At 37.5% G+C, this 12,664-nt stretch overlaps 1 protein-coding gene across 1 annotated transcript; it reads left to right on the top strand.

The window, feature by feature from the left end:
* Window positions 1-696: 696 nt before the first annotated feature.
* On the top strand, window positions 697-8,258 carry LOC308696011 (polyserase-2; the record flags this gene model as incomplete). Its single annotated transcript, XM_081374346.1, has 7 exons — window positions 697-829; window positions 6,364-6,506; window positions 6,835-7,060; window positions 7,178-7,307; window positions 7,405-7,640; window positions 7,742-7,848; window positions 7,995-8,258. 7 exons carry the CDS (start codon window positions 697-699, stop codon window positions 8,256-8,258), a joined length of 1,239 nt encoding a protein of 412 aa, XP_081230472.1.
* Window positions 8,259-12,664: the final 4,406 nt, after the last annotated feature.

The raw sequence follows: 12,664 nt of genomic DNA, 5'->3' as shown, positions 1-12,664 counted from the left end.
AACATTATTTGAAATGTAGTGTAATCTTGCTCTCTGTCTTTATTAAATATAATTTATTCGTTCATTGCGCATAATGCATCATGTATATCCTCCTTGGATTTAACTAAAGCAATGATACTTGATGGTTTTGTTGAATATCGGTTTGTCTTTTTTAATAACTGGTCTTGTTTCAATTTCTCTAGGGTGTGACTGCCAGCCTATGGGTAAATAATTTCTCATCACATAATAATAAAATTTATTAAGCAACAAATTCACTTTTTTTCTGAGAGCGGCAGAATAAGGGTCCTTTATCTCTCTTCTTATTTGAAGCGTGTGGCAGAGCCCCTCTCAACACAAAGATCGTGGGGGGAGTTAATGCGTCCGCTGGCGCTTGGCCATGGCAGGTCAGCCTTCACCAAGATGGAAGTCATTTCTGTGGTGGATCATTAATCAACAATCAATGGGTTCTGTCAGCAGCTCACTGCTTTCCAGGGTAACCAACACAAAGATCTTCAATTACATGTTTGCTTCTCCTTGATGAATATCATGATTGTAATCACTTGGTCACATCCTCCTTGCAGGACTGTTGCTGCAAGCATTACTGTGTACTTGGGGCGACAGTCTCAAGAACAACCCAATCCAAACGAAGTGTCCAGAAACGTCTCTCAACTCATAGTTCATCCAAGCTATGGCAATGGACAATCTTATAACAATGACATGGCTCTGTTGCATCTCTCCTCACCTGTGACCTTCACTAATTACATCCAGCCAGTCTGTCTAGCTGCAGAGGGAAGCACATTCAACAGTGACATGATGTGGGTCACAGGTTGGGGAACCATTTATTCAGGAGGTAAGAATCAAGAAGATTTTTGATGCATATCATTTGGTGCGCCAAGATGCTCGATGTCTGACACTTTAGGGGCATTCCTCTAAAATATACAGTGTGTATATATAACAGAGGCCAGCTGATAGCTGTGCAGACCTCACCCACTTGATCTCAAGAGGTGCACTAGTGACTAAAGCTAGAGACTTGAGTTCGAGTCCCACTCGGAGCAGGGCATAGGACCGGAGGGGTTACATATAGTCTATGTTTGCTTTCAGTACATGCCAGATAAAACCATCATGTATTTGACTCATATGATCACAGATGCCCAACATACCAATTTAATTCATTTTATGCCCAACATTTTTTGCCACTTGTATAAAGTTGAGCAATAGTTGAATTAAGAATACTAGCATACTACTCTTACTACTTGTACACTATATGATACCACACAAGCATTTATTGGCAATGCCCACTCAGCGCCGAACCAGTGGACACATATGGTGACAGCAATTAACATGCAGGAGATTGCCAAGCCTATTATTGTATAATTTAAATATTTTAAAATATAAGAAGCATTTCATGAAAACAAATGCATTTTTAAATATTCCTAAAATCAAGACAAAAAGATAAAAATAAATAATATAAAAGAGATGGGTTGTGTTAAAGTCATAGGCTAACATAAAAGCATGTGATCTTTCGACACTCTTGCAGAGTCTATGGCAGAGTTATTATAGTTAACTATACTAATACTATCAAAACGACTACAACTTTAACTTAAATAAAAATAAAATCGGAAATATAAAACTAATTACAACGAAAAACCCAAGGCGTCACTTTCGACCATGCTTCAATATCTGACGCTCAAAGCACCCTTTAGCATCCATATGAGACGCATAACCGTACCACAGAAGCGTCACATATTGACGCTAAAGGGTGCTTTGAGCGTCAGATATTGACGCTTCCGAAAGCGTCAGTTACATGACGCCTAAACCTACCCATAACCGAAGCGTCACATATGGACGCTAAAGGGTGCTTTGAGCGTCAGATATTGACGCTTCCGAAAGCGTCAGTTACATGACGCCTAAACCTACCCATAACCGAAGCGTCACATATGGACGCTAAAGGGTGCTTTGAGCGTCAGATATTGAAGCATGGTTGAAAGTGACAAAAAGTGACGCCTTAGGTATGAGAATGTGTTGCAATATAATAATGATAAATAACACTGGTCTATGGCCCCTTTAAACTTCGCATTTGCATGCAAAAATGCACCTTGGATGCATTTAAACCTGGCTTTTAATGATGACAATAGCAATCCAATCACCAAAAGGCATGTTAAAGGATTAGTTCACCCAAAAATCACTCACCCTCATGTTTTAAACTTGTAAGACTTTCGTTCATCTTCAGAACAAAGATATTTGAATGAAATCTGAGGCAATTCTGTCCTTCCATTGATAGATACACAACTACCACTCTGACGCTTCAAAAAGTTCATAAAGAGATCGTAAAACTAATACATATGAACTGAGCGGTTTAGTCCAAATTTTCTGAAGCGATTTTTTTATATAAACAAATTGAACTTAGACTTTTATTCACATATATGATGTTTTATTAACAAAGTTCGGGAGGAGCACGTTCAAATAATCAAGTAATCAATCAACTCATCAAACAATTACCATGTCTACCCTATCAGCATGAGAGGAAGCATATATATTCACTCTGTCAACTCATCTAACTTCCTTGACAGTTTTCAGCATCCCTCCACCACCCCGACTCCTCACTCTTGGCTTGTTCTTTCACAGCCAGGAATACGGGGGGAGTACTCTGGGTTCGGGCCGAATACCGAGCCCGGAGCCCTCTCCTCGGACAGCACGCCAAATACGCATTTATTCTATCTGACTTATTTGTAAGTGTGAACTCGTGAAACACTGATTAGCGAACATAAACTGAAGTTCAACCGAACCTGCTTGACACGCCAGAACAAACCTCACTGTTTTTTGCGGAAACTCAAACGTGCTGCGTAACACATGGGAATGAAGCTCATTTGTTCTCTCACATCAAGCAAACATGCTTGAGCGGTAACACTTTAGAATAATGGTCCATCATTAATAAGTAATGCAGGAAGTAATGAAGGACTAATGAGTTCTACATTAACACTTCAGCTACTACTATTAACTAATATGGAAACAATATTAACTAATCATTAAGTAATATAAAATTAAGGAGATTATTCCTTATTAGGTAATCAATAATTACTTAATGAGATTAGCTTCATTAATAACTATTAACTAACTGACAAATTATAAAGAACATCGTGTGTCTGAGACATAATCAGTCATCATTTTTACTATGAATATAGTCATAAAATACAGCATTTACTCAAATGTTACCTAGTTATATGCAGGAACTACTAGTGATCTGTTGATGAATGTTTAATGTAAGTAGTGTAAATTTAATGTAAATTCAATCTGTTCATCATATAAAGTGATTGTGTCTCTTCAAAAAAATCCGGACTAATCCATTCACTACATATGGATTAGTTTATTTTATCCTCCTGAGACCCAGAAAAAAAAGTTTTGTGAATTTAGTTTTTTTTCATGTCATCACACTGTTTGGAGCACAATAAACAAATGGTAAAAAAAACATTTTTGAAAAATAATATTTTATTCATACGTTATGCTATGTCCTCTGTAGTGGACGCCAGGAATAAGTTGGCTGATGGTCCGCGGGGTCTTTTTGACACGCAAATGACTTTTGCTCAAATTAAAAAAAATGTTCCCTTTGTCCAAATGGTATGAAACCTTCTACGGCTCTTAACACTTTCTAGATCTACAAAAAAAATTGGAATGATATCTGTTTTTATGTTAGCGTGACAAAAATTGTGACACTCGTGGTCTTCGGGGTCTCTGGAGACCCCGCAATCAAAATAGACAAAATTCATCATCAAAATCAGAAACAACGCAGAACACATCGACAGAAATGACAGAAATAAAGTGGCACACTTCCACCAATTCAAAAAGCATCCACAATGCTGAATTATTTTGCTCACAACAAGCGCGCACACACACACATAGAGGAATACATTTTTGAGACTATAAAAACTGTTCTCTTATCATTTGTAAAATAAAATCATCCAAAATGCAGTACCACCACAAAAATAAATTGGTGACACTGACACATTAAAAAAAATGCGCACACACACACACACACACACACACACACACACACACACACACACACACACACACACACACACACGCGCGCGCACACACACACACACACACACACACACACACACACACACACACACACACACACACACACACACACACACACACACACACAGAGGAACATTTGTAAGGCTATAATTTGTCAAATAAAATCATCCAAAATGCAGAACCACTACAAAAATAAATTGGTGACACTGACACATTGAAAATGTAAACACACACACACACACACACACACACACACACACACACACACACACACACACACACACGCATACACACACAGGAACATTTGTAAGGCTATAATTTGTCAAATAAAATCATCCAAAATGCAGAACCACTACAAATATAAAGTGGTGTGGTGACACTGGCACATCGACAATGTGTACTCACACACTCTCTCTCTCTCTCTTTATCTCTCAGACACACACACACACACACACACACACACACACACACACACACACACACACACACACACACACAATTGTGTGTGTCTAAAATCTAGAATTAGATTAAAAATAAATGATTGAAATAAATGATAAAATCTTAAGACTCCAACATTTCTCTTTGTAACATTTTGTTCAGGTTTGATTCTAATCATAATGTAACATTATTGAAAAACTGGTTTTTTTTTGGTACAAAAAAATGCTAAACTTTGACAAAAATATTTTATTTTTGTTATAATTGTGATTTTATAATATTAGATATGAATCCAACTGAATCCAACTTGTGAAAAGATATCTTTCAGGTAGTCTAATAGCAAATAGCATATACTGGAGCTCTATAGCCATCTAGTGGTTAAAATTATTATTTTTTATTTTAAAACTGCATTTTCCAAAAAATGGGCATAAATGTTACATTAAACCATTTAAAATTATCCATGTTATCCCCATGAATGAAAGATAGAAATCTGGGTCTTTTATAAAGTGAATTTTACATCAAATGCTGTTTTTTTGTAAAAAGGCTATTTAAATATTTATTTATTTATTTATTTATAGAAATTTAAAAAAATATCATAAATTCTCCAAAAACTGCACAAATGTTGAGTAAAAACATTAACAAACAGAATAAAATTACATGTGTAAAAAAAAAAAAAAAAAAAACTATTATCTTGTTACAAAATTAAATGTTATTGTCTGGGGTCTCCAGAGACCCCAAAAAACTCATGTAGACATAAATAAAGACCATCAGAGGGTTAAAAAATAAAATGACATGGAATTATATGTATAGGCAAAAACAATGGGATTTTTTTTTCAATCACAAATACGTTTGGGGTTTCAGGATTTTTTCAACCAAAATTTGTATAAAGATTATTCTCAACTATGTTATGAAAGAAATAACGGAATGAATTGATACACCATTTTACTTTATATGTGGGTAAAATGGCCATAAATTAATATTCCCATTCAATGCAATGTATCACTGTATCTAATTTGCACATTAATGTGTTCTTGGAGCAACATTTAATGAAAAAAGAAGTGTAATAATTGGAGTAATAATTGGCATTAATTGGAGTAATAATATCTAATATTTCATAAGAATATTGATGTATAATTTATTTCCATATTCACTTGTTGTGTCTCACAAAATGCCTGATAAACATGATTTAAGTCCTGATGTCCTCTACAGTGGACATGTTTGAAATCAATGCCCTGTTCTGGAACAGAAAGTATTTTTATTTATTTGAAACCCCTTAATATTTTCCTGAGATGTTGTTTTATGAAATACAATTTGAAAATTAGTCCAATTTAAATTATAATTACAATATATTATCATATTTCCATAAGAATGCTACATTTGATCACTAAATTAATGTCAGACATTTTTAAAGACCAAGGAGTAGTTGTTTTCATGGTGAAACCTCCAAACATTTGGTATCTCTGAAAAGTCCTGAATGTGCTCTTTACAGGACACCCAGGTTGTGTCATGATGTGACGTATGATGTCAGAGAAATTCACTAAAATATAATGTCCACTACAGTGGACAAAAGTCTATTCTTGGTTCCCTGGAGGATTTAAGAGATTTTTGATGCAACAAAGTGGTAGTTGCGTAGCTGTCAATGAAGGGACAGGAATCTCTCAGATTTCATAAAAAATATCTTCATTTGTGTTCCGAAGATGAACGAAAGTCTTATGGGTTTGGAACGACATGAGGGTGAGTAATTATTGACAGAATTACCATTTTTGAATGAACTATTCCTTTAATGTTAGGTATAAATAGGGCCAATGTGGTGTAAGAAATTGATTCTGTGTCTAAAGATCAGTATATTACTCAAAATCATCTCAGCTTGTTATTTAATTGTTACTAATGAGTTTTTCTGTTTCCCAGTATCCCTTCCTTCACCTCAAATCCTACAGGAGGTGGATGTGCCCCTGGTTGGAAATAGTAAATGTAACTGTCTTTATAGTGGAACAATAACAGACAACATGATGTGTGCTGGACAGCCAGAAGGTGGAAAAGATTCCTGCCAGGTATCAATTGTACATGGCTTGTACTTGTTAATTTAATTTAATAATATTTTATATTATATCCCCTACCCAACTCCTACCCCTAAACCTACCCATCACAGAAAAGACTTTTCAAAAGACTTCATTCTGTATGATTCATAAACTGTTTTCCTCATGGTGACCTAAAATGACCTCACATGATATTTTAGTTTCATATCGCAGGGTTTACCAGGACCACACACCCATTATTATTTTTTTATCAACATGATCAACATGGAACGATTTGAATAAATTTTTTAGAAATCAGTAAATATCTGACAGAGAGAGATTTAAATTCTTTGTCATTGTACAGGGTGACTCTGGAGGTCCAATGGTAATCAAACAGGGCTCTACATGGATCCAGGCTGGAGTTGTGAGTTTTGGCAATGGTTGTGCTCTACCTGAATATCCTGGTGTGTATGCCAAAGTTTCTCAGTACCAGCAGTGGATCAGTGATCAAATCGGAGCCAACAGAGCTGGTTTTGTCACTTTTAACTCCACCACTCCTCCAGACGAGAATGTGAGCTGCCCTACTACACGTAAGTTTGTTAACATCACCATGATAAAGCAAAATTATATTATTGAAATTAGAGCTTACTTGCACTTTCCCATTATCTCCCATTTACCCTTTCTCTCTCCCTCTCTTTTCTCTCCAGCGACATTGTGCGGAGGTTCTGCAGGTTCATGGCCATGGATGGCTAGTCTAGCTCTTAACGGTCATCCTATGTGTGTAGGAACTTTGGTCTCTGACCAATTCGTCATGACCTCTGCTAGCTGCTTTTCCAGGTAGTCAAATCAGGAAAACTTAATGTCATATGAAATCAGTGATCTAAACATAGGTTGACATAGACTTGCACACTGACATCAATATCTCATTCTTCAGATTCATGGGTATGGATGGATGGACAGTGAACCTCAATGTTGTCCAGTGGGACTGTTCCAGCAACGTCATGTCGCGTGACGTGGCAAATGTCTTTTTCGACGATATTTTCGGCAATGGTGTAGCACTTGTGGAACTGTCTTTTCCGTTTTATTACGTTCCCAATGTTCCGGTTGACATGTATGATTCAAGCTTTGGCCCTGGTTCTCAATGTTCAATAGTTGGTCGGAGTTCAGGATGTGAGTTTATATAACCACTTATGCAAACTTTTTATCTCATTAAATTCAATGACATCTCAAGAATGATATTTATTTCCCATTCGTTTTTCTTTCCTCATAAGGGGATCAATCTTTTCAGGAAGTCCAGGTCACCATTGTAAACTGCGATCCTTCAGACACCTCACCGATCAACATCTGCACAGAGCCTCTGCATTTGAGCTTTCAGCAGGTATCTGCGGGCTTGTCTTTTGATTTTACAGACTGAAACACATTTGAGATACTACTTACCACTATGTCTAATTGTAATGTGTCCTAACAATGTTCCACTGAATGTTTAGTATGAAGTTTGTAACGTTCTTTCTTTCTCTCATTCAGAAAGAAAACGGCATCCCCCTGCTGTGTAGAATGAATGGCCTGTTGATTCAGACTGGTCTTTTGTCCATTCCCCCTGGCAGTGGCATCAACCCACAATCCTCCAACAGCACAGTCTTCATCAGGACCGCTCCCTTCACCAGCTTCCTGACTAACACTATCAGAGAATACCCATCTATTCTGGGTGGGGTGGAGTCATTCTCACCCCTCTCTCTCACCTGCATCCTGCTGCTCTCTTTCCCAGCAGTCCTCCAGGCCATTTATTAAAGCTGTTATCTCTCACTTTATCACGTTATAAGAAGTGCGCAAGTACATAAACGAATTTCGGTAGAGTTGAGGGAGCATTCCTGTGGGCGGAGGTTAGTCAAAAAACGGTTTTAATGACGTCATTAAAGAAGGAAGTAGAGGGATGTAGTCCAAACGGGCCGTTCGATGTAGGCGACTTCTGTTAAATAAAATATCTCGCTTGGCATTGAACTTTGAGCTTTATAATTTTACAGATATTATTTATACTCTAACAACAACATTACACACTAACTAAAGTTTGAAACATGGGATCACGAAGAACGGGACCTTTAAATAAATGAATGGTGCATCTCTCCTCACCCATGGAGAACTTCATTGCATGCATCAAACTGGTCTGTCTAGGCAGAAAGAAGCACATTCAACCACAACATAATGTGAGTCACATGTTGGGGAGACATTCAGGCGTGAAGTGGAGATAAGTGCTAAACTTGAGACCATGAAGCCAAACCTGTTATTTCATAATTGAAATGTGCTAAGGTGTGTCCAACAGTATTTAAAAAATGCTTTTATCAAATATTTCCAAGGCACAATGTTGGTCCAGCGATGGGCAGCTGCAGTCCTGGACGGGCCACTGTCCTGAAGAGTTTAGTCCCGTCCCTAATCAAACACGCCTGCCTGCATATTTCAAGCAATCCTGAAGCCTTGGGGCCTGTTTACTTCATCAGTTCATGTGTTTTCTCTGATTGGATAGCTATCTGTTGTGTTCATGCGTGAATTATATTGTGTCTATTTTGAAGTGCTGTGTAATGACGTAATGTTGAGTATTTGAGAACAGAAGTGAAAGAGTAAACAAGATGGATGAAGATCGCTGCTCCTGTCTCTAACTCCTGATAGATACCACACTATCTGATCGTGAAAAGATCAGATGTAAATGCCATCTGAAATGCTTTCGAAATGGATTTAAGTTTGTTTACTCAAACCACTTCAGGAGGAGACATATTCCAATCTGGAATGGAAAGTGTATGCTCGTTCCAAAACCGTAAATAAATAAATAAAGTTTGAGAGCATTTTACCAGCTCCCAGTAGCCAGATAGGCCTACGATAGTGCTACTGCAACACGCATCGATAGACCCTCAGATGAGCCAATCTCTTCAACAAGCTGACTGCTGCAAATGAAACTGAAAGTTCGGCGTCGCATCCTGAAGCTCATCATTCATCTTCATTCAAAGTAGTGAGACTAAATTATATCACCAGTGTTAAAGCAGCTCTCTCTCCTATTGCTGTCTTTCTTCTTAAAATTAGCTGATGATAAATAAAAAAGCTAATTGAAGATTAGATTAAATTTGTCACATTTACACATTGTCACATCCTTTGCACATTTCAATTCACGAAAAAGAACTGACGGAAAACGAGTCCGAACTGAGCTTGTCTGAGTTTATTCTATACAGAGTGAATTTACACCTTTGCCATTAAAGGTGAACTAAGTAACTTTTTTTACCTTAACTGAACAGCTTCGGAGTCATTGGAATGGTTATATTACTTATTTCGGGTTGAATGGTGGTTGTTTCGCACCCCCCTGGTGCCCGTTAGTGGAAAATACGCACTTGCAACTTTGAGCCGGCGGGCCGCCGGCCGCCGCGTCAGGAAGTCTCGCGTGATATCAGGTCTCGCGATGTAAACAATGCTTTACGGCCAAAAGAAATCTGCTAAAATGCTGTCATTATTGCGCTCCCTCACGCTGTTCGAACCCGAATGAAGAAGACGTTTTAAAGAATGTCCCATCTGCGTTGATGTCGTTGATCTATAGCCTCTGGTGTCTGAGAATCACCAACGAGTTTTTACAACAGTGTTGTCAAATATCTATTTCGAAGCTGTGGGGGGAGCTCTAGAGAGAAACCTGCGAGCAAAAAGCGAGAATACAGCGAAGAAATCCCGAAGCTACTGAGTGCTGCTTTAATATGTTTATAAATAACTGAAAAACAAACAAATGTCAGGGCATGTCAGAACACCTCCAGGGCCCAGAAAACCCCTCAGACCCCAGAGGATTCTCAATGAAATTTGTCTGAGAGGGTGTAATGCCTGGCTCACACTATGGTGCCAGGCTGATTTATCCCCGATTTTCCCCTCTTTACCATTGTGGTGAAGAGTAGCGCTTTGAACACGCTTGAAGTATTTGAACACCCTGCTATTTTGCAAGTTCTCCCACTTAGAATGGAGGGGTCTGAAATTGTCATCATAGGTGCATGTCCACTGTGAAAGACATAATCAAAAAAAAAAAAATCCAGAAATCACAATGTATGATTTTTTAACTATTTATTTGTATGATACAGCTGCAAATAAGTATTTGAACACCTGAGAAAATCAATGTTAATATTTGGTACAGTAGCCTTTGTTTGCAATTACAGAGGTCAAACGTTTCCTGTAGTTTTTCACCAGGTTTGCACTCACTGCAGGAGGGATTTTGGCCCACTCCTCCACACAGATCTTCTCTAGATCAGTCAGGTTTCTGGGCTGTCGCTGAGAAACACGGAGTTTGAGCTCCCTCCAAAGATTCTCTATTGGGTTTAGGTCTGGAGACTGGCTAGGCCACGCCAGAACCTTGATATGCTTCTTACAGAGCCACTCCTTGGTTATCCTGGCTGTGTGCTTCGGGTCATTGTCATGTTGGAAGACCCAGCCTCGACCCATCTTCAATGCTCTAACTGAGGGAAGGAGGTTGTTCCCCAAAATCTCGCAATACATGGCCCCGGTCATCCTCTCCTTAATACAGTGCAGTCGCCCTGTCCCATGTGCAGAAAAACACCCCCAAAGCATGATGCTACCACCCCCATGCTTCACAGTAGGCATGGTGTTCTTGGGATGGCACTCATCATTCTTCTTCCTCCAAACACGTTTAGTGGAATTATGACCAAAAAGTTCTATTTTGGTCTCATCTGACCACATGACGTTCTCCCATGATTCCTCTGGATCATCCAAATGGTCATTGGCAAACTTAAGACGGGCCTTGACATGTGCTGGTTTAAGCAGACTTTCATAAAACCAAAAAGATTATATCAAACTTAAGTAATTTTACCTAGCTGGAGAAATCAGGTTATATCTACTGACAGTAAAACCTTGTTTTTCAGGTTGGTTGAATTCAGTTATAATCAGTAATCTTAAATCATTTATTTCATTTCAACAAAACCAGTTATTGTAGATGTTACCACATGAAATACATTAAGTTGAACTGAAACTTTTTTTTTTCAGTGTATAGTGATGGGATACTTTAAATCAATTGAACCAATTGATTCAATGGTTTGAAGTGCTGGAGCCTAATTTTTAATTTAATCTTTAATTCAATTACAGAGCTCTGCAATTATACATAACTTTAATTCATTTTTTTACTAGTAAAAGTTAAATTAGTGAGCTCTCTAATCGTAATTGCTACTAGTAAGAATTGAATTGTAGAGCTCTCAAATTTAATTCTTACAAGTAAAAATGCAATTACGACAAGTAACGCTGGGTACAATTTAAGCTAAAACTACACCTGACTACTCCATGTATGTTTTTAAATAACATCACAATGACAAAGCAAAATGAATGTCAATTTTACCTGACCACTGCATCCTCTCACTGTTTCATCTCAGCTTAAATATTTACACTTGATGGTTTGGTCTGAAGTCAGGGTGTTGGGACAGATGTCAGCAGCACTATTCTTTCAGCTTAGCTCTCTTCATTTTCTGTCTGTAGGCCCAGGTTACTGTTAAAATGTAATTCTCAATTTATTTCAGAAGATTTTATTCCCTGGACAGTGAGCTAAAAGTAATCCAAAGCTATCTTGAGGACACACTTTCTCTTTTTCACCAGCGACATTCGGCTAGCCTGAGCAGGAAACATTTTTAGTTATTGAGTGAATGAATTAATAAACTAAATATTTATTCAGTTTAGTTTATTAAAGATTTGATTCAATAAAGTTAATAACACAATAAACGCATGGAAACAGTTTTAAAGGGGAATTTAAAACTGTAATTTCTAACAACAACAAAATACAAGAAAAAAAATAGAAAAAATACAAGAAAAGAGAAATCTTTGTCAGGCTTTTTGTCTGCCATTTTCCCAGGCATACCAATCCAAAAAAAAAAAAAACACTGGAGGGTTACTTATGGTATTACAAATCTGTCAGCACAAACAGTAGTAATATATGCACAAATTACACAAATACACTAAGAAGACTTTTAATGGCATCTAGCTTGATTTTTTTTTAAACTCATTTACATTTAATTCATTTCGATTACTTTATATAAACGCTAAAAAGGGTTCATATTCAATAATGTATTGCACAAAAGTCTGCATGCATTGCAGTAGTAGGGCTTTTCGTTTCCATTCTACTGTCGGACTTTTTATGATGTTTTCAATATGGATTAAGTTTGGTCCTTCCATGTCGCCGT

Source organism: Scardinius erythrophthalmus (assembly GCF_964197995.2).
Source record: "Scardinius erythrophthalmus genome assembly, chromosome: 1".
Taxonomy (NCBI): domain Eukaryota; kingdom Metazoa; phylum Chordata; class Actinopteri; order Cypriniformes; family Leuciscidae; genus Scardinius; species Scardinius erythrophthalmus.
The sequence above is the reverse complement of the archived record's forward strand: the minus strand, read 5'-3'. Positions and strand labels throughout refer to the sequence as shown.